The sequence below is a fragment of the Artemia sp. Qi Xiang Cuo genome, chromosome 12 (assembly GCF_049724085.1).
Source record: "Artemia sp. Qi Xiang Cuo chromosome 12, ASM4972408v1, whole genome shotgun sequence".
Lineage (NCBI taxonomy): Eukaryota > Metazoa > Arthropoda > Branchiopoda > Anostraca > Artemiidae > Artemia > Artemia sp. Qi Xiang Cuo.
In genome coordinates this window covers 30,901,295-30,924,631 of record NC_142805.1, presented here as the reverse complement: position 1 = coordinate 30,924,631, position 23,337 = coordinate 30,901,295, and the positions used below count along the sequence as shown (strand labels likewise).

The 23,337-nt window shown below is 35.4% G+C and overlaps 1 protein-coding gene across 1 annotated transcript in view; it reads left to right on the top strand.

The window, feature by feature from the left end:
* The window catches only part of LOC148946006 (serine/threonine-protein phosphatase 4 regulatory subunit 1-like), a 127,590-nt gene that overhangs the window by 37,161 nt on the left and 67,092 nt on the right, over positions 1-23,337 (top strand). The window contains exon 3 of the mRNA XM_089097575.1: positions 4,822-4,973. Coding sequence (XP_088953701.1) covers positions 4,822-4,973 — 152 coding nt within the window. The remainder of the gene's footprint in view (positions 1-4,821; positions 4,974-23,337) is intronic.

Here is a 23,337-nt window from a genome sequence, read left to right as displayed (position 1 = left end):
CAAGGCTATTGTTCGCCATTTTTCAATAGGCCTATTCAATCAGGGGTGAATGGCATAGCCTTAGGGTTAGCAGTGTTGTTTTTCAAGCTTTTGGCGGTACAAACAGATTCCCGTTACATTGTTTGATAGAACTGCATGCGATGGGGCTTTTCAAATTCCCGCCGTTTTTGCTAATGGCGCCAAACCAAGGGAGAAATGCCTTTAGGGTTTCAGACGACTTCCTTTGACGGCGTGGTGCTTGTGAGACTGAAACGCTTTCAGTGTCTGTCCCTTCTCCTTGTTGCCGGAAACAATTAACCAGGCTTTTTTTTAACAATCACTTCTCTTTTTTGGATAATTGGAATATCTTCTTGTAGTTTCAAGTTTTTGTGGCAGTAGCTATTTTTTCGTTCAAATGGAGTACACACACAAAGTTTTTACTTTGAAATTGGACGCTTGTATCATTAAATAGGAAGCGAACATTTTCTTTTGGCGACGCAGATTTTTTTTAATGCTGGAATTGTGATCATGGCGCCAGAAAAGAGAAATATTAGTGAGAAATTTGAAAGAATAAATGTCTTTTCTTAGCTAGGAAATTAGCTACCAAAGATTGAATAATACATATTGGTCTGTAAAATAGTCTTAGTTGCTAGTTTTGTAATATACTGGTTCTAAAATGCATGGATTACCCAAGTTGTAACGCGCGGAATGGAAGTCTTGCATTAAGTAACAGTAAATACCTCTGAATTTATATTCGGAAAATTCCTGGATTTCTTAGAAAAAATTCCATATCATAATTGCATACGGGGGATTTTTTTTAAGGATCAGAACTTGTACGACCTAGAATTGGCAAAATCGGACCACAAAACAAATTATTTGCTCTCTTGGACCCCCCCTCTGGAATAATAATAATTTCGCTGAAATTCTACTGGATTGGTTACTAATTCCTGTTTATTCTGAGTTTTTATTTGTGTGTAAATTCTTCTGATTCTTGTGCGGCTTTTCGCTGTTAGTTTGAATTGAAAGTTGTTCCTTTTTTTAGCATACTATTGACGATATGACGCCAATCACGCAATATTACGATAATCAAATTTTATTGAATGTACCGTTCCCCTGTTTACTTGAACTCTTGAAGTTGCTTTGTCCATTCTGATAATTTGTATTTCTGATTAAAGTTTAGGCTTCGACTCCTTCGATTTATGAATGAATGTTCTCTGTAAGATGGATCAAGATAATTTTTTTCTTTTAGAATCTACTCTCCGAAATGTTTTCTATAGCCTTACAACCGTTTAACGCTGTTTCTTGTTGCTAAGCGCATTTTTTTTTAATGCTATACATTTCCTGAATACCTGTAGAAAAATTTTAATTTGCGTCTTATGGAAGTGAAAGGATAAGGCAAGATTACTTAATTTTGAACCCACACTGATATATGTAAAACTTCAGGAAAGTAGTTAATGGTTACTAGAAACGTTTTTTTTTTCAAGTTTGTTTTAACTGGTCGAAGGAAATCGTAAATTCTGTACTTTTTTGTAGAACTCAAGGATTGGTTTATTTAGCCTCTTACTACTACTACTAACAACTCACTGCAGCACCAAGCCGCATGAGGCCAACACAGCTACGCACGCCCCTCCTCCATCCCAATCTATTCAAAGCCTCCCTTTTTACACCCGCCCATGAAGTTTCCATTTCCTTTAAATCTATCTTTATGACTTCTTCCCACCCCAGACAATGACAACCTGCTTTCTGTTTAGCCCTAGACCGTGGGCCGAAAAGAACAATCTTTGGCAATCTGCCATACATCATCCGCACAACGTGCCCTAGCCACCTCAACCTTTCTTTCATTATAGCCCTAGAGGGCGGTATTAAACCACATTTTTCGTATAGCCTATTGTTTGAAATACGGTCGGATACGTTTATGTTCATTGTGTATTTTTTTGTTTCTGATGATTTTTACCGTTTTTAATGAGGAACAAACAAATTACTCAAGTTAGTTGAAGTCATGAATGGATAATCAGTTACTTGACCCTTGAATCTATTGAAGTTGAGACGAACAAAGGTCAAGCTCGAAGGCTATCTCTTAGATGGGCTCGAACCATCACTTGAATTTTTAACTCAACCTGCAAGTATCTTGTTTCCACATAGTAATAGGAAAAAATTGGAACAAGGAACTTAGGACTAAGAGGACATTCACGAACATAGATAGACATAACCTGCCGCCAGCCAGGAAAAGGGACTCACAAAATTCTCGAGGGGTAAGGAGTGCATCCATTGGAAATGAACGTTTTTACCTGAAATATCCATAGTTTGACGCTGTTGTTTTACATACAAATCATCAGAGGGATTTTTCGAGGAATCAACAGAGAAATAGTATCTTTGTCACTGGGTTGTCCACGGGGTTGCTATTTGTTGCAAGAAAGTGCTATTTTAGCACTATTTTATTATGTGTAGCACTGTAGCACGTGCTCAGAGTTGCCAAAATAAACACGAAATAGCACAAAATTGCTATTACAGTCAATTTTGACTACAGCACCGAAAATCGCTGTGTAGCACGGGAATTTGGGCAATTGTAGTACTTTAAGAACTTACCGTGGTGGCAACCCTGGTTGTCTAGTGTTAACTGTGGTGAACTGCGTTGGCAGAATTGTCAGTGTTTTGTTGGTTTGGTTTTTATTAGCTTGGCTCCTGGGCGCCAAGTATCAATTGTATCACTTGTGCCAAGTAGGCACAAGTAATTTCAGCCTATTCATTGTAATAAGAATAAAGTTCTAATTAGACCTAATTTTTTTTATTATTTTTTTGTTCTTTAAGTCCCTATGCAACCGCCAAAACGTTTGCTATTAGTGTTTCGACATGTGGTTCTGTAATGTGAGAACAGAGCATCCGGCCGAGAAATATCGTCTGGTTTGAAAACAGGGCGGTCTACCCTCGAGGAATCCGGAAACTCCTTTTCCCCCTTTGTATGTAACGACAAGGCTCTGTTTTTTTTTGTCTTTGCATTTTTTTTTTTAGCGTTAATTAAGCTTCCGATGGCGATATTTCCTTTTGGAGTTGAATGTCTGGGAAACAAATTTGCCTGAATTGCAATTGTCACTGATTTCATGTAACTTACTAGGTTTTTCCCACAAATTCTATGTTAGGAACATTAATTTGAGTAGTTACTTGCTTGTCAAAAAGAAAAATTCTACTTGTTCTTCTTTTTTAGTATTTTTGTTTTAGAACCATAATTCGGAATATTTAACGCTTCAGAATGGTTTGTTTCTTTGACAGAGAAATTGTTTGAGTCAGAGGATGTTTTGCCCGTAATATTCTTCAACACTGTTTCCCTTCAGTTCTCAACTTGAAGTTATAGTTCGAATAAACTTCTTCATATGGGTCTCATGATAATATTCGCCGCGTTTGTGTTTTCCTGTAGCCTTTAAAAGCTGCTACGAGCTTGATTCTAATTGCTCATTTATTCTCTTATCATTTTATTTCATTTCTAGACAGATGCTTCTATAAAGAATGCATATAGGTTTCTCTTAGAAGCTTCATAATTTACATAAATTTAAATCTTTCCATCACTGGATTGAGTAGTCAGTAGGATTCTTCAAAATAATGAGCATACGGTTGATATTCGAGAGGGGTCAGGGGTATATGCTCTCACCATTGAAGGAATTATTGACTTGGTCGACCATTGTCTTAGCTACATCAAGATCCCTGTACATTGACGGGTGAGAATAATCCCTATAAGACTGGTTCACATTCGTTTAACCTATTAAAGCTTTGATCTGGATGCCCTTATTTATCTTTTTGTTGAAGTAAATGAAAAGGGCAGTCTTTGCTAGAAAAAAGTGAGGTCAGGCTATTTCATATGAAACTACCTTTTCCTGAGTTTCTATAAAGCAGTTTTCCTCATTCACAAAATATGTAGCTCCAATCTTGCTGTGTTAAAACTGACATAGTGCTCATATAACCACACTTGTATTTATGTTTAATACTAATATACTTTTTATTAGAAGTCTGTTCTTTCTATTAAGCAGGCTTATCTTGAGCCTCCATTTCATTTACTTTTGCTCTTGAGAACAATAAGGCATTATTTGAGCTCGGTCGTCTTTCTCTTTTGTTTTAACTTCTATTGCTGTCCCATTTTCATTTTTAATCCTACAAGTATTCATTCTTCCATTTAAAAAACTGAAGATTTTTGTTGCCTTTTCTCCCCTTTGAGATGAGAAAAATTCTGTTCCCAGCATTTATTACAGCCTTTTATCGATCGGGCAATAAATTACGAGTAACGTATATACAGGGGAGGTAAAGGAGGATTGTTTATGAAAAAATTGAGTTCTCACGTGATTTCTTCGAAAATAGTTATACTGGTAAAATAATGGAAGAACTTTGGGTACTTTTGTCTTATAGCCACCACACTCAAGATCTTATATCGCTAATATGAGACAATAACCAGTTTTCATGGTCTATACCAGACAATATTAGCTTCGGCTCGGTAGAAAACTACATTGTAACTATATTTTAATTAAACGTTTAGTTGGTATTTTGGTTAGGTTATTTTAGGTGACGGATTTAATCTAATGCGGTCTGCCCCCCCCCCCCCATAATCTGTGTTGTAGTTTTCATACAACGAAGTTTTGTATTATGTAAAGTATTGTATTTTCATCATATTTTGTTTTATTTCGTTAGCACCAAACTTCACTTCTCGACAGAACTTGAGTGTGGTGGCTATAAGACACAAGTACCCAACTTTGTTCATTGAATAACTATATGTTTACAACTTAGCTTGTTGTTGTCGCCTGGCACAGCTATGTTGGGTGCTGTTGTCATCTTTTTTCATATATATTTCGTCTTTTTTAGAAAATCATTGACACGAACTGTCGTCGAAACATTTCGAACCCTCTATACATTAGCTTTGCAATCCCCTGAAAAGGATGACACCGACCATGAGCCTGATTTGAGGGAAGTATTTGCGATGCTCCCCATCATACAAAATCTAGCCGAAGATTCGGGTAAGTTTTTTTTTTATATTTAAATTTGAAATCTGGAAAGTTTTCGATCAGTCAATTAAGCTGTTGGTAGGATCTCTAACAAACTGATGACTTGAAGGGTAAGGAGCGATACAAGCCCATCCTGAGAGCGCCAGAACAATATAAATAATTTTTTAGACCTTTCCTTTCCAATTGTAATTACAATCAAATGCAAATATTGGAGCTGGTGAAACTTAACGAAGACAGTGAGATGCCACCCGAGTAAAGCGAGGTCTATCAAAAAGCTTGCGAAGCAGTCTATATATAGGCCGTGCTGTGTTATTTATTACAGGCCGCATCTCCGTTGAAGTTGTAATATTTACAGGTACGAATGTATAATTAGTTAGAGGTTTATGGTCTTAGGTTGCTTGTGCAGGACGTCGGATTCTTGTTCATAGGAGCGCATTGCCAAGTGCGGAATACCCTGTGATGGTCAAGATGGGCCCAAACTTACACAAAACATTCGCTCATCTGAAGGTCCAAGGACTTTCCTGATCAAGCGCGAAAAGCTATCTAGGAAAAGTTTGTTAGTTAATTTTCAAAATTTATTAATTTTTCATCCACCAATTCCATTTTTTACTGATATGTTGACTTTTCCATTAGGTAATATAAAGTTACGTAACGTTAAACTATGTAGAGCTCGAGCCTACTTGACACTGCCATCGTTGCGGGCAAAATTTGTTCTTTAAAATTTCATAACCGATAGTAAAATTTTAAATTAAGCTAATTTTGAAAGGTTGTACGGCGTAGCGTGAAAGCACCATTAGGAGACTTAAATGCCCATGTTGGCACAAACAGGGATAAATGACATTGCTTAGGTATTTGATGTGAAGAAGATAAATAGAAATGGTGATAGCTTGCTAAAATTTTGTAGGTACAGTAATCTAGTCATAACTGGAGAGTTTGAATTTAACTATGTAGAAGATGGATAGAATAACTTTAGGAGAAAAGTTTGCGAATTACGGTATCTTAGGGAGGAACGTTAGTTTGCATCTAGGAATATTAGCAAAAACGCTTTAAGCTCGGTGAAAAAGGTTTGTAGAAGCATATTCTGAGTGATCTTACGAGAATAAAAGGAAAGTAAGAGGATTACAGAAGACATTGAAGTGGGATTTAAAAAGAAGCGAAATGGAGGTCATAGACTAAATTGTCGAGGATCTGGAAGGTGCCACTAAACAGCATAATAGTAAGATATTGTGTTGACTTGAATGAGAAATTGAAAGGAAGCAGTCAGTCTGGACTTGTCCCAGCTATGGATACCAACCTCAATTTACGATAAAGATAATGGTAGAGATAGGCAAAACATTGAGAATGTGTTACCCATAGGAAGAAATGATATAAGTTGTAGAAAGTGCTATAGAAAACAATTGATAATTTTCAGGTGAAGGAGATCTGTTTTATGAGGCGTTTGATACAGTACTAAAAGGATAAAAAATAGTAAGGTCTCGGGTCCTGACAGCGTAGTTAATGATATTTTTCGAATATAGGGGTTGTGAAATTAGAGGAAATTACTGAAGATTACGAATACGAATTTCACAAAAGGGGAAGTACCTAGTGATTTTAAGAGAAATTTGACAAGTCCCTTTTTAAGAAAGGTGATAAGAGTGAGTGGTAATTACAGAGATATTAGTTTGGTGTCTGTAGGAAGCAAAATATTTAGTATGATGATACTTTTTAGACTTGAAGATGCTGTAGATAAAGTTTAAAGAGAAGAACAGTGTACTTTTGGGAAGGGAAGAGGATGCTTCGACCAAATTTCCTCCCTTAGATTAATAAATGAGAAGTATCTGAGTCATCAGATCGCTTTTTCTTCAGTTTGTAGATAATGAACAAGAATTTGATTCAGCTGATGTAAGACCTTTAGTTAAGGTCATATGCTTGGAGGGTACAATATATTTCGTATACCAAATATCCACTTTAAAGTGGTTATGTCTGTGTACGAGAATAACATTGCTGCGGTTAAGGTAGAAAGTACGGTTAGTTGCTGTTTGCTCTGGAATCTGAAGTTGAACAGGGTTGCGTTCTATCTCCATTTAGGTGGATTGTTTTTATGGACTTTTGTCCTAAGGACACCAGCAAAGACTGTAGGAGAACATGGTATCGACTGGGAAGGTAAAAATCAGCTGGACTTACATGAAGCAGGTGGTTTGAGTGTTCTAGACAAAAATGTTAGCGAAATGAATGAATTTTTGAAAATTTTGAGAGTTCAGGGTGCGAAAATAGTTTGAAACTGAATGTTGAGAAGACTAAGTCGCTTAGACTAGGAATAAATGAGGGTAAAAGAGAAATATAAGGCAGTGAGAAAATCGATCTAGTGGATACATTCGCTTACCTGGATAGTCTTATTAGTAAAGATGGTGGACGTAGTATGGATATAAAACGTAGAACTGCTACGGTGCAAGGCATTTTTTTTCTGTAGAATAAAGTTTGGAAAAATATAAATTTTATATTGGTAACTAAAATTAGAGTAATTTAAGCCACGGTAATGACCGTGGGCAAGTATAACTGTAACGTGGGCGCTTCGAAACGCTGGGAAAGAATTATGTAATAGAGTTGCTTCTAAAAGAACTCTGAGAATAGTTTTAAGTACTCGTTTGACTGACTGCGAATCAAACAATACGATGTACAAATTACGTGGTTCGATCCCATTCTCTAGGGTTGTAATGAACTAAAGGTTACGATGACTAGGCCACTTTCACGTATGAACGATGAAAGATTGCCAATAAGTGTACTTTTTGGCCATTCCCTTGGGCAAACAGAAAAGCAGGTCGCCCTGGGAAGAGGGTTTTAAGAAAGGATATAAAGGGAGTTGTAGCTACATGAGAGAAGAGTTAACACTGACGCCTTGAATAGATTAGGGCAGAAGAGGAGCGCACACAGCTGTGGTGACCTCAGGCAAATTTGTGCTGCAGTGAAATATTAGTAGCAGTTGTGTATGTTTGTATGTATTAGCTTGGGGCTTTTTTTTAAAATACTATTTTGTTAACAAGCTGTAGTTTTTGCCTGCTTTGATAAATTTATTTTTTCTGTTAGGCTTTCTACGAGTTTTTCTTAAAATTTTGGTGATTGATTGTTTACGATTGTCCTTTTTTGTGTTACTCTTTTTACTAATCACTTTTTTGCTGAAAAAAAAAAAGAACAGGACTTGATGATAAGGACGATATTTTTTGTTCATAGACTGATTTTTTGTATGTCTGTTAGACAGAAATAAAAAACAAGGAAAAAAGTTCAGTGTCTCCAGCCGAAACTCATGTTCTGGAATATTTATTCTATTGTGTTTGGTTATAAATTTCGAGAGAGATTTGATAAGAGAAAGAGATTTCTAAATAGCCTTTGACCTTATTTTATGTTTCAATGTCTCCTATGAGTTGTATTTCTAGAAATAATTCCAGCACTGGATTATGGAACTTGCCCTTCCAGTCTTATGTTTACTCAGTCTACTGACTGGAATACTTTTTTTTTGTCATTTGAGCCACTGATAGATAAAAAAAAATAACATAAAAAGTATATCAGTTTAGGAAACCATTATGCCCAAAAAGCACAGGCTTTTTATTTAAAAAAAATATCCACCCAATGATGATAATGAGCCAGAAGGAGACTACCAAGAAGAATATTAGTGTTTATATTGGATTGGAACAAGGTGGATTGTGTTTAGTCGGTTAAGAGCTAGTATCCAAAGAAATTTCTAGTATGAGAAAATCCTCTGAAAAAAAAGAAAAATTTCCAAAAATCAACACAAAATTCTTTCAATACGTTTTATTTACATTTAATTATTATTATTGCATTAATATATACGTTTTATTTACTTTTTATTTACAAGTCATGATGTCATCGCATTATCGTAACCCAACTAAGCCCTTTAGTTCAAGTGTTTATTGTTCTACTAAATTTAGATTTTTAAGGTTACTCGAGTATTTTGTGGTTTTCTCCAAATTCTCCTCAAAGTAAGTTTTACATAATATAACTGGAAAAAAGAATATCCTTTCTATTTTATGTCAATTTATTAGCATTGTTTGTACATTTCTATTGGTATGGCTTTGTTTAGAATTGTTAAAAAAGCGATAATTTTTAATTCGTTCTGATACATTGTCCTGTGTGCTGCAATAAAATGGGTTTACAATAATTTTAAAAATAAATCTAGTTCTCCCTAGAAAGAATTTGCTGCTTGTTTTAATACGAAAATATATATTTTTTTTTTTTAGATACGCATCGACCTAGAAACAACTGCTTCGTCTTCTAATTTACAATATATTTTTATTATCTTTGAATACCTCCTCAAACTTTTAGCTCAATGCAGAATAGCCTACTGTAGATGAATCTTAATTGGTGCGTTGAATTTCATGGAAAGAAAGAAGTAAATTAAAAAAAGAATAGTTGATCATCAATTTTGACCACAATGGTCCTATTAACTATGTTTGATAAGTTTTTCTAATTGAATTTTAGTTATTTGTTGTTGACATTTTTTATATATTTAATTTTGCCATTTACGACATAGCTCGTGAGAGGGCTAGGGATCATCATTTTGAATGTAATCTGATCCCTTTTTTTCCAAAACCGTACAATAGTAGTAATACTTTTTCAAACAGTTCGTGGTAACGAACTGTAAGTAAGGAGCGACCCGGCTCAATGGTAACCGAAACTGTTGAAAACAGAATTTTGATACCAATAGATACATCAAAAGAATCAGATTTTAATGCTGATTTCAAATATATAAGTTTTATCAAGTTTAGTCCTACCTAAAAAAAAGTTAAGCGCCTGAGAAAATTTGGCTGATTTTTGAAAAAAAGGGGAAAGACCCCCTAAAAGCTATAGAACCTTAATGAAAATCACACCATCATATTCAGTGTATCAGAGAACCCTACTGCGGAGGTTTCAAGCTCCTATCTACAAAAATGTGGAATTTTGTATTTTTTTGCCAGAAGAAAGATCACGGATGCGTGTTTATTTGTTTTTTTTTTGTTTTTTTTTCCCCCCAGGGGTGATCGTATCGACCCAGTGGTCCTAAAATACTACGAGAAGGCTCATTCGAACGAAAATGAAAAGTTCTAGTGCCCTTTTTAAGTGACCAAAAAAATGGAGGGCAACTAGGCCCCCTCCCACGCTCATTTTTTCCCAAAGTCACCCGATCAAAATTTTGAGATGGCCATTTTATCAGCATGGTCGAAAATATGATAAATATGTCTTTTAGGATGACTTAATCTCCCGAAGTCCCCGGGGGGAGGGCTGAAAGTTATGAACTTTACCCAATGTTAACATATAGTATTGGTTATTGGGAAGTATACAGACGTTTTCGGAGGGGAGTTTTTCTGGTAGTGGGGGGTGGGTGGGTCGGGGGTTATGTGGGAGGATCTTACCATGAAGGAAGTTTTCATGGGAGAAGAGACATTGCTATGAAGGGGGCGCCGGATTTCCCAGCATTATTTAAATAAAGATAAGAAATTATATATAAAAAAAAATAAGTTTTCCAGCTGAAAATAAGGAGTAACATCAAAGCTTAAAACGAACAGAAAATATTACGTGTATGATTGGGTTCACCCCCTGATCAATACCTCGCTCTTTAAGCCAAAGATTTTTAGTAATTTCATAAGAGCTATTTATTCTAAATAACAGCCTTTGTGATTAAGAATTTTTAAAGAATTGGACCAAAATTCAAACTTTAGCTTAAAGAGCGAGTTATTGACTAGGGGGCGAGCCCCCTAATATACGTATTAAAAATATATGAATATAGAAGTTCGTTACGTAAGTTAATTCGTAAGTTGCGTATATTTATTAGTAATAAAAACGTTCGTAAATAAAATTAAACAAGTTTCAAGAAAGCCATTTAACCAAATAAAAATAAAATTAATATGCAACTTTTGTTTTAATTATTCATGTACGGGGAGCCAAAATCAAAACCTGCATTAATTCAAAAACGTTCAAAAATTAAATAAAAAAAACAAGTTTTTTGTTAACTGATAGTAAGGAATAACGTTAAAACTTAAAACGAACAAAAATTATTCCGTATATGAAAGGGGCTGTCCCCTCCTCAACGCCTCGCTCTTTACGCTAAAGTTTGACTTTCTCACAGCTCTTATTTTTTTAAACAATAAAAAACTTTAGCGTAAAGAGCGAGGCGCTGAGGAGGGGACAGCCCCTTTCATATACAGAATAATTTCTGTTCGTTTTAAGTTTTAACGTTGTTCCTTACTTTCAGTTAAAAAAACTTGTTTTTTTTTATTTAATAGCTTTTAAGGTCGATATGGAAAAAATGAAATGTAAAACATGCATCCAAACAAAATCGCTATATTCAACTTTGCTAGGGAAATTCGATTAATAGCCTGATGCACAGGATTAACAAAAGAGTCAATGCAGCTAAACGCTGAACACCCCCGCCCTTCCTGAAAATTGGCACTCTTTCTTACTACTATTACTTTCCTTGTGTGATACATCCCTTCTAACGTTTCGTTGTAATGTTTTGTTTTGCTTGTGCGTCTATTAATAGGGCTCCCTACTTCCCATGCCTTGCCAACTAAATTGATGATCTGAAAAAAGTAAATACTACTTTCCTACTACGCACTTGCCTGCGCGTGTGAAGTGTGGATCTTAAGCATTTTTCATGGCCTTTACTTGAAAATGAAGCTGTATAAAAATTATTTATTTTTTGCGATTATTAAATCATTCCTTCTATATATTTTAAACGCCTTCTTTAGTTTTATTTAAGATTTGATTCGAACTTTGATCTATTCTTTAAGACAAAGAAGTGGCAGTTCTCGCCTCTGTTGCGCCCGAGGCAAAACCTTGATTAGTGCCTCCCCCCATCCCCTGTCTCCCAAGATTTTCAGGCCAAATTTAAATGGAATTATCATTTATTAATTGAATTATTTTCAATTTATTAATTAATAGTTTACTGTCTAAATATTTTTAGTTTTCTATTTAAATTATTTAACTATCATTAATTAATCAATTGTTTTAATTATTGTTTGACTTGTTTATTTATATTTTATTATTTAAGTAATATTTTATTAGTTATTTCTTCCCTTAACTGTGCCTTAATAAAAATGAAATTTCAAAAACAAACTGACTATAACCGTTAGATTATTCCTTTAAAATTTTGCACCCCTAAAATTTCTTTGCCCGGGTAAGGGCTCTCACTGTCCTTCCCCTAAAACCACCCCTGAGACAAAGTAACTCGAGGAAGGGGGGACGAATTCATTCCCCCGAGCAGTGTCTAAGAATCCTGCGAAGCAATTTTATAGAAAAACGATGGATATTGAGACAAATGGATCTAAAAATGTCTTCTGAAATTAACAAAGTCACCCCCCCCCCCCATCCAAATAGAATGTTTTCATCTAACCTTAGTGATATTGCAACATTTTTATGATTTGCATTTACGCTTCATGCTATGCACGCAATAATAGTTCGTCTATATTTTTGTTTGTTTTTTGTTTCTATTCATTTCCTTTTAATCCCATTATTTATTAATAGTAGGAAATAATTACCTTTCATTCATACATAAGTATTAACCCCATAAAGCACAGATTTTGAACAAATGTGTAAATTTACATCAAGAGTAAAGAAGGAAAAGAACAGTGAACGCACAAGAAGGAGAACAAATTTGATAAAAGAATGAGAGAACAAGAACCATTGAGAAAATGTTCCAGTTATTTGTTTTCTATTGGTCATGAGTCCAATATATATAACGAAAAAGGCTATTTTTTTTTTGAATTGCTTAGAAAAAAAAATAAATTTTACCTGAATGTATTGCTCTAACATATCCCTGGCTAGTTCTAATTTTCTTTAAGGTTTATATTCATTCTGCAAGTTTTGTATTTTATTTTTCTGCTGTCCTGCCATATTAATGTTTCAATATAAGGTGGGAATTTTGATATTGTTCGATAGCTGAGACTCTGCCTTGTCCATTTACTGAATTTAATTTATTGAAATTTACTTTGTAATTTTTTTTTAGATTTGAAAAAAAGTAAAAAATAGGTAGTTTCCTCCTTTTCTTGCAAGTTGGGATCATTCTTTTAAAAAAGTTAATAATAGCCTATCATAATTCGGGCTCAAATATATCCAAAGTTAATGAATCCAATGATATAAGTATCTTTTCCTCTCGGTGTAAGTTATAGCTTTAATCTTGTCACAAAATTGTATGTTTCACCCGGAACACAAGCCTTACCACGAACTTCTTTTTTTATGAGACAAGGGGAGATCATAGTACTACTACTACAACTCACTGCAGAACCAAGCCACCTGATGCCAACACAACTGCATAAGCTCTTCCTCTATTCCAATCATTCGCAGCTTTCCTCTTTACACGCTCCGATGAAGTTCCAATTTGCTTTAAATCATCTCTCACGACCTCTTCCCAATCCAACAGTTCGTGGTAACTAACTGTAAGTAAGGAGCGACCGGCTCAATAGTAACCGAAACTCTAAAAAACGGGATTTTGAACCAACAGATGCATCAAGAAAATCAGATCTTAATGCTGGTTTCAAATATATAAGTTTCATCAAGTTTAGTCCTACCCATCAAAAGTCACGCGCCTGAGAAAATATGGCTGATTTTCGATAAAAGGGGAAAACGCCCCCTAAAAGCTATAGAACCTTAATGAAAATCACACCATCAGATTCAGCGTATCAGAGAACCCTACTGTAGAGGTTTCAAGCTCCCATCTGCAAAAATGTGGAATTTTGTATTTTTTGCCAGAAAGATCACGGGTGTGTTTATTTGTTTTTTGTTTTTGTTTTTTTCCAGGGGTGATCGTATCGACCCAGTGGTCCTAGAATATCGTGGGAGGGCTCATTCAAACTGAAATTAAAAATTCTAGTGCCCTTTTTAAGTGACAAAAAAAATGGAGGGCAAGTAGGCCCCTCCCACGCTCCTTTTTCCCAAAGTCACCCGATCAAAATTCTAAGATAGCTATTTTGTTCAGCATGGTCGAACATATAATAAATATGTCTTTTAGGATGACTTAATCCCCCAAAGTCACGGGGGGGGGGGCAGCGCACAAAGTTACGAACTTATACCCAATGTTTACATATAGTATTGGTTATTGGGAAGTATACAGACGTTTTCAATGGGGGTCTTTGTCTGGTAGTGGGGGAGGGGTTGGGGTTTATGTGGTAAGATCTTTATGTGGAGGAAGTTTTCATGGGGGAAGGGACATTGCTATGAAGGGGGCGCCGGATTTCCTAGCATAATTAAAAAAAAACGATCAGAAATTAAATAAAAAAAGTTTTTTTCAACTGAAAGTAAGGAGCAACATCAAAACTTAAAACGAACAGAAATTATTCCGTATATAAAAGGGGCTGTCCTTTTTTTATATTTTTTTTAATAATTGATGTACGGTGAGCCAAAATCAAAACCTCCATTAATTCAAAAACGTTCAAAAATTAAATAAAAAAAACAAGTTTTTTTTAACTGAATGTAAGGAGCAACATAAAAACTTAAAACGAACAGAAATTATTCCGTATATGAAAGGGGCTGTCCCCTCCTCAACACCCCGCTCTTTACGCTAAAGTTAGACTATTTCTCACAACTCTATTTTTAAAACAAAAAAACTTTAGCGTAAAGAGCGAGGCGTTGAGGAGGGGACAGCCCCTTTCATATACGGAATAATTTCTGTTCGTTTTAAGTTTAATGTTGCTCCTTACTTTCAGTTAAAAAAAACTTGTTTTTTTATTTAATTCATTCAGGGACGACCCGTTTTTCGTTTGGCCCTAGACGGATGGCCGAAAAGGACAATCATTGGCAATCTGTCATTCTTCGTCTGCAAAACGTGTCCTATCCATCTCAGCCTTTCTCTCATTATAGCCCTAGAAAGCGGGATAGAGCCATATTTTTTGTACAGCTTTCCGTTTGAAATACAGCGAGCTAAAGAAGTACCCAAAACATTCCAGAGACTATTCCTCTGGAAAACATCTAACAAGTCCCCGGTCTTCCGAGGCGCCCACGTTTCAGAAACATAGTTGACCACTCATCACTGTAGCTTCCAATACTCTAATCTTGGTTCGCAGACTTATCTTCTTATTCTTCCAAAGTTTCAACTGTGAACAAAAAAAATCAACTGTGATTTAATACGAGAATAGCTACTAACCTCAGTTTCTACCTTAGCCACTGCAATGTTGTTCTCGTTCATAAAGCTACTTGTTTCAATGTATCTAGTATGCATACAAGGATAGCACCTTCATCAAAGCTCTTATTCAGGAGGTCATCACTGCTTACACTAACTTCACGTTGGATTTTCTTGTTTCGTCCAGATATTAAATACACATTGTTAAATTGTTTGTTTCAATAAACATAAATTGTCACATAGAGGGTTGAACGCGATCCTTTCTTTCCAAAAGGAGAGCACCTCCCTATTCAGATTGATTAGAGTACAGGATTTCCCCTATTCAGATAGATTATAGTACAGGAGGTCCCCACTTACTCGCGCCAAAATTGAAGTGGAATTCTCCTAACTGGACAATTGTAATTTATTTTAATAGCTTTTTTTTATCTTCCATTGATCTAGTAACAAACTTCGAAGTCGTAAATGTACATCTCGATGTGCATGTATTACGCACGAAGGTGTTGTGCTACGTTCGTCGTGGCTGTTCACGACTCTGTACTTTAGATAAACCTGCCCGTTGTAACTCTGCTTTTGTTAAGCCTCTTTTATAAACGAAGGGTGCAAACAACGTGAATAGTGCCTTTCAATTTAACTGTGTTTATTGCAATTTTGGTGCGATATTGTGCTTTAACTGACGATTCTTGTCTTAGACATGTGGTATATTTTTGATCCAAAATGAAAATAAATACCATTACGTTTTACCAAAGTGACTACGCATTTAAATGCCTCTTTGTGTTTAAGCCAGGCCTAGAAGGCAAATGGTTTTGAGCGGGTTGCTTAGTGTGTGTGTATATGTGTTTTTTTTTTTACTTTTTAAATAGTTTGTTGTCTTGTGTGACGTAAACGCGAATGGAGGAATTATAATGTAATTTAAGTATTTGTCTTGAATGGAATTTGGCGATAGTAATCTTTACATTTGAAAATTCATGAGCAGGTTTATGGCTGTTATACAGGACGAGTTGTCTCTCTCAAGCAAACATCTAAGACCTTCAGAAGAATTTGGTAACCTTTCCTGTAGCCCCAATTCTTGCGTATACCAAAATAGTCATAATGTTGAACACCATGCGCAGTAGTTTTTTTTCAATGTTTTTACTATTTTTATAATAAGCCAGCATCCTCTCTTATTGAAATTGAAACCCCTCTTTTCGGATAGTCCTTGACCCAATGAACCTGCCCTCGTTTAGACGTGTTGTCTAAATCAGAGGAAATAATAATAATAATAATAAAAAATTGAATATTGTGGTTAGGCTGTGCTGAGCCTTCATCAGTGGCACCTAATCCAAAAGAAACTCCCGATAATATAAGAAATGTTTCGATATATGAGCAATATTCAATCAAATAGATTGATGTCAATAGTTCCATATATGCGTGTGTATAATGAGAACTGTAGCCTGTCCTTAAAATGGTATGAGTTAAAGTTCCTTAATATCCTACATTTTTCTTAAAGATCCCGTTTCTTTTCATATTTTGATTAAATTGCCCCTTTCATGAAATAAATTTTTGCAACCTTACCTGTTAATATATAACGGCTTAAAAACCCATGAATAAATATTTAGATAGGACGAAATTACATTTTGTTGGGATAAATATCGAGCAAATTTTAGGAAAAGCAGCAGTTTAAAATATTTACTGTGGAGTAATAAGTTCTATCGTAATGTTCTTTTAAGGTTCTTTTTATGCTTGTCCGAAGTAACTATATATTAATTAACTCCATTTAGTTTACGCCCAGTCTTCAGATCGACGGCGTAATTGTAACGCTTACGGTGTAGAACTTGATCCGTACTTTAAACAGCATTATGTCATTTAAGGAAATTGTTGAGCTTATGTGCGTCATCTATTCGATTAATTCGGGATGCTACCATTTCATCTAACCGTCACAAGTACTAAACGTCATTTCGTCGACAAGGGAAATCCGTCAGAACATCGACACGTCAGGACATCGACAGTCATAACATCGACACGTCAGGACATCGACATGTCATAACGTCTAAATTTTTTTTAGATGTTATGACCTGTCGATGTTGTGACTGTCGACATTCTGACGGTTATTGGTTCTGATGGATGTTCGTTATGCAAAAAATTTATAAGTTTATATAATTGTAATAAGTATTTAATAGTTTAGAAACAAATATCGGCTATATATTAGCGCATCAGGGGGGGGGGGGTAAAGCAGAGCATATATTAAATACGAAACCAAACCTAACCCAGGTACCGTCCCCCCCCAAAACCCCAAAAAACTAAAGTTTAAATTTTTTAGATGTTATGACGTGTCGATGTTATAACTGTCGACGTTCTGACGGCTAGTCGTTCTGACGGATTTTCGTTATGAAAAAAAATTGATGTTATGACATATCAATGTTATGACTGTCGACGTTCTGACGTGTAGCGATTGTGACTGTCGATGAACTGACGTGTCGATGTTATGACTGTCGACGTTCTCAGGGGTAGTGATTGTGACTGTCGATGTTCTGATGGGTAGCGATTGGGACTATCGATGTCATGACGTGTCGATGTTATGACTCTCGATGTTCTGACGGATTTCTTTTTCGATGTTGTGACGGATTTTGTCGATGTCTTGACGGTAGTGGTCCGGACGTGTCGATGTCCTGGCGCCTTCCCGAATAATTCTACTTACCATTTTTATCTCGTTAATGTCAGAAGGTTTGAACTCGCTTGGCCAACCCTGGGGTAATAAGAAAGAGAAATCTGTGCTAGCGATGTAGAAATGTGGTTTTCCTTGTTATTCAAGCTGGTACACTGTAAACCTTCAGTCAAGGGTTTTCGACAGGGATAATTTCAAGGGCGTATTTGTTATTTCAGTTGGATGCGTTCAGGCTTTTTAGAAATATTCAAATTATTGTTCTCGTAATAAAAAAACTGTTTTGTTGAATATAAGTGAAAAATGCTATTTGTAAAATATTGTTACCTGGGAAATATTTGTCACTAGACAGTTTCTTGAAACTCTTTTTCAAATTTTGCCTATTGTGACCTCTGGTCTGCTCTTTACTAGGTTGGGGCTACTGTTCTATGGTTAGGATTCCATAAAAACTGAGTAATCTCCAGAAAGAAAAAGAAGGATGTATACTGCTAAATACTTTATCAAGAAGCCAATTTGTCCTTGCCCATTCCGAAAAGTAACAGTTTCTTCATATAAAATACATCGACTTTAAAACTAGCAATTAACCTCGTATATTTTGTTTTAATTGACTGCTGTTTCCTCATGGACTTAATCGATTTTGGCCCTGAAAGAAATTCCGTCTAAAGAAATGTCAAGCTTTATGAGTCATTATCTCTTTTTTTCTAATATAAACAGAATGCGACATCAATAGAACGTATGAAGAAGTAAAAATCACTAGAACTTGCCTTTATTTATTGATTTCTAATCATTTAAGATGACTTGTCGTAGCTGTGTTTACCCTTTGCCTGAAATTATAGGCATTTTGTTTATTTGCAATGGCTTCTAGAAATGAAAAAAAGGAACTTGTCCATTTAATCGTCCATCTGTAGCTTGGTGTGAAAGCACCCTGTAGGCTAGTTGTAAACTTGGTCAAGTGTACTATTCTAGACCGGTGATGGGGATGAATATTGGTTAAAGCTAAAGGGGAAACGTCGTCCAGTTTATTTTTCATCCAAAACGATCTAAAACAGTAATGCCTTAGAAAAATAGGTAAATACGTGATAATATTTGTTTTTCATCTAATTGTACTTCAAGATATAAATTAGATGGCTACCATCGGTTCACACCTTACAGCATATTAGGGCTGTCATTCAAGTAGTTAATTCCTTCTAATAAATAACATGTAAGGTTCAATATTTAAATAAGTTTTTTTTAAAGTTTTCTAGACTATCCCTCTTCCGTGGAATCCGGTGTCCCTAGGGCTCTGGCTCTGTTGAGTGAGACACGTAACGATAATATATTAAATAATTTTTAGTTTCCCTGTTGGTTTTTGGTGCAGAGAGTAGTTAAGTATTAATTACTTTTTCACTCGAGGAACCGAGGAGGGTGGTGCAAGTTTAATGTTGAAGATTGGCGAGGCGAGGATTGCCAATAGATTGATCCATTTTTCGTAAAAAGAGTGACTATGACTGAGCGTATGTCAAAGAACAAGCTGTATTAAAAATGTGGTTCTATTCCACTTTCTAGGGCTGTAATGAAAGAGGGGTTGAGATGGATATGTACATGTTTTACGGATGGAGGATGACAGATTGCCAAAAAGTGTTCTTTTGGCCATCCATGTGAGGCCAAGCAAAAAGTAGGTCATCTTCGAATGTGTTGAGAAGAGGCCATAAAGAAAGAATTTAAAGAAAATTGGAAATTCATAAGGGGGAGGATAAAGAGTGAAGTTTTGAATAGGCTAGGGTGGAGAAGGAGCTTGTACAGCTGTGTTATCCTCTTGCTGCTTGGTTTTTCAGTGAGGTGTTAGTAGTGGTAGTAGTAGTGTTCTTATTCTGTTGCACTATATGCCATATTGTATATAAACAAGTTTTATAGTAAAGACTGAATTTAATTGCACTGATCTTAGTCCGTTTTTTTTCGTCGAGGTTCCAACAATTAAACGTCACTAAGTCGTTCATTCTTCTTTATTTAGTATAATTACAACTTCCAGAGGAAAATCGGGCAATTGCCTCTCATATATTTTTGTAAGTCACGTCCAGAAAATGATGCAAATTAAAAAGATGATTCAAGTAATCGCGTCTTGGATTGGTACAGGAACCGAAATCCCACTGACAAGGGAAATAAGTAGGTGAGATAATGATTATCTCCGAGACCCTGGTTGGATGTGTCATTTCGATCTGGTTCCTTGTCTTCTAGATGGATGAATAAAAATAGACCTTCTTTTTCCCAATGTGTTTCGTTCCTCATTGGTTGCCACGAGGAAATGTTGAAGTTCCTAGGATGCCAACGGTGATTTGGCCTCTTGCGTATTATGCAAATGATAGCACTGGCGCAAGTATTTCCATCTCTCCAGGTGTGGTTGGTTACTCATTGGTAATTGACTTTTGACTCCAATTTTTGGAAGACTAATGTTAGAAAAAAAAATTGTCGTTTCGTTACTCTGGTTCGTTTCTTGTCAGAAATAATCCTTTGTCATTTCGTTTTGTCTAAAGCTACATAATTGACAGGCTATCTCGTATACCATGGTTTATCTCACTGAAAGAAGAACGAGATGGAAACACAATTTACTTAGCTTATGTTATGTAAGGTGGGGGAGGATACATGAACCATTTTTTTTTCTTGTCAGAATGTAGCTCAGTTTAGGGGATTTCGTTTTAAGAAGGAAAATGGATTTCCTTGACATTTTCTCAATATAATAAGTATGAATGTTTAAAATATAATAAGTTACAAAATAAGCCAAGAATTTAACGTTGTTGAGGGTATAACAATTCCAAGTCCTCCGTTCCAAGGGCACTTACGAATGTTGCACCTTTAATACAACTGCTCTGGGGGGGGGGGCGTTTTACTCAAGTCGTATCCTGAAACCCCGCAAATAGTAAATAAGTAGACACAGCCTTGTATAAACTTAAATTTCATTTTATTTTATTTTTTTTTTCTACGTGATACTAGTTCCTACATGTCGATTGGTATTGTTGTGGCTATCTTCCGTGCAAAATTTCTCATTTTGATTTTTCTTTCCGATCCTTTCTATCCGTTAAATTGTCTAATAGTCCTCTCAGTTATATCATAGTTCCCATTTGTCGCATTTAGCTCCCTCATTGCAAGGGAAGTAACTGGTTTATTTTATGAATGATAAATCTTGTAAAATATAGTACATGTGTATATTACTACTGTTATTAACGGACTCGCCTGAGTTGATAGTCTGGCCATAGTATCAACATGAGTAAGAAAGGTAGGGAAAGAGACTAATTCTTCTTCGCTAAAATTCTTCACATCCTCTTTTCCTACTTTTTCTTTTTTTAAATGGTGGAACAATTCTTTTAGTGAAATCATCTCAATATGGGGCCATCTCTGGTATGATGGGTTTCAATTTTTTCTCATTTTGATTTTTGTGTTCCCCTTTTGTATTCACCTTGTGTTTAAAGATTAGCTTCAAACCCTGCTTCAGTGAAGTCTTTCTTTTATCCTCTTTTTTCTTTAACGTGTCAGAGCAGGCATTTCAACGACTTATCTGCAATATTGGAACAACTACGTAATTTCAAAGTCAATTTAATCTATTTTAGTTTTATCCTCCCCCATCTTGTTCTAAAATTGGCAACTAATTCTACTCTGCAAAAATTTGTCCCTTATCCTCTTTTTGCCCTTTAAAATGGCGGAACAATCCTTTCAACGACTTTACCACAATAAGAGATCATCTACGCAATTTTGTATTTTTGGCAAACTTTCTAAGATTTCGACGATGTTGATTCGTCCGCCTGTCAAGTTAGAGTGACTCCGCCTCTTTTGCCAACTTAACCAATGACCGGAGTTTGTTTGCAAACGTTTCAAAACTGTTTTCTTTTTTGATTATTTAGTTATTTTGTTTTTATTTTACCAAAAATATAAAACTTTTAACCATTATAGGTGCATAATACCTTAAGAACTTTTAGGGGGATTAGAATTTATGTCTAGAACTGGGCCGTAAATTGCTGTTAGGATGTTACCTGGCTCTTTTAAACTTTTTATTTGACGTTTTGCTTGGGATTATTCTATAACGGATATTATATTTTCAAAACTGGGAATCAATTTTGGTCTTATAATTAATAAGACCTGGTATGGAAGGTCTAGGTTAGTATATGGACCTGGATTTGCACCTTTTTCGCTTCATAATCTCTTTGGGAATCGCACTTGTTTTAGCAATGTGTACTATCAATTTGGCTTGTACCTTAATAATAAGTCTACAATTGTAGACTATTTGTAGTTAAATGGGAATTTCCAAAACTTCGTATTTCAGCCCACCTCCCATCCCAAAGGATTTCTCTTCATTTCTTTCCTGTAGTCATTGAGTGATCAGTGCTGAAATCAATGTAACCTTTTAAAAACTAAATTACATGCATAAAAGTAAACTTTTCCCTATAAAAACCAATTCTTAACCATGGTGAATCTACTGCTTAGTAGAAAAGGACAAACTTAGGAAATGAAAAAAGGAACGTAAAAACGTTTGTAACTCTTTTTATTGCACTCCTTGCAAGATAAACTAGTTCAATTTCTCAGTTTGACAATATGCTTAGCAGATATTGAATTAAAGTAGTTTCTTTTTAGATAATACTATGACACTCGTCGGTTATTAGAAACACACCCGAGAAGTGAAGTTAGGTTAATCCTAATGAAATATAACAAAACATGTTGAAAGTAAGACTTCAGAAACGAAATTATGGAAACCTAAACCAACGTAACGTAACCCCCCCCCCCCCCTAATGTGCATAATATATTGTCCACATTATACAAGTCCAATGCATTCTGCCCAAGTCCAATGCATTGTATCATCCGTCACTAGTTTTTGTAGCTATGAAACTGGGTTTCTGAGGAGATGTAACCTAAGCATAATTCTTGAATGTGTTACTAATAACCGACAAGTACCAATTTTATTTAATTAGAAAAGTAAGCAAATCCACTTTGTTGCTGCCATTTTCCTTTACTCAATTTTCATTACGTTTCCTCTAATCTTGATGCCTTTTCTTTTTTTAAAACATTATTGCCATTGTTATAATTAGTAAACATTTTTGTTACTTGATTGTGCTAATTTCGTGTTAATGGGGGTTGGGGTGGGGACGTACAATTCAAGCCCCAAATACAAATTCAGCCAGAATAATATGATAACGAATCTTCATTTCTTCATTCATTATTAACTTCCGTTCAACACACTAGGATATACCCACTTTCCCATGTGAATATTAAATCCTTGCAATAATCTTAGTCGCAAGCTAATTTCTCCCTCTTGTCAAGAACTGAATGTAATCCCATGAAAATATAATTTTTTTGTTGTCAGAAGTTCCTCAAAATTTATTCCTCCAAGGAGTTTCTTCGCTCAATTATTTGTGAATGAACGAACCTGGACCCATTCAACTACACTATTAAACGCATCTCAATACGGCTTAAGCATCTTTAAGCAGACAAGGAATGCTCGAATACTATTGATTTTGGACAGGTCAAGTTTACTTTTAAAAGTTTTCTCTCATCAAATGTGCTAAATCCCTGACCATTTTTGCAGATCATGTAAACAAAGCAAAAGCTATTTAAAATTTGGCCATATTTATAGATCTGTAGGTCGACTGAATAGGTTGTGTAATATTGATTGTTTCCTGTTTGTGTGTCAT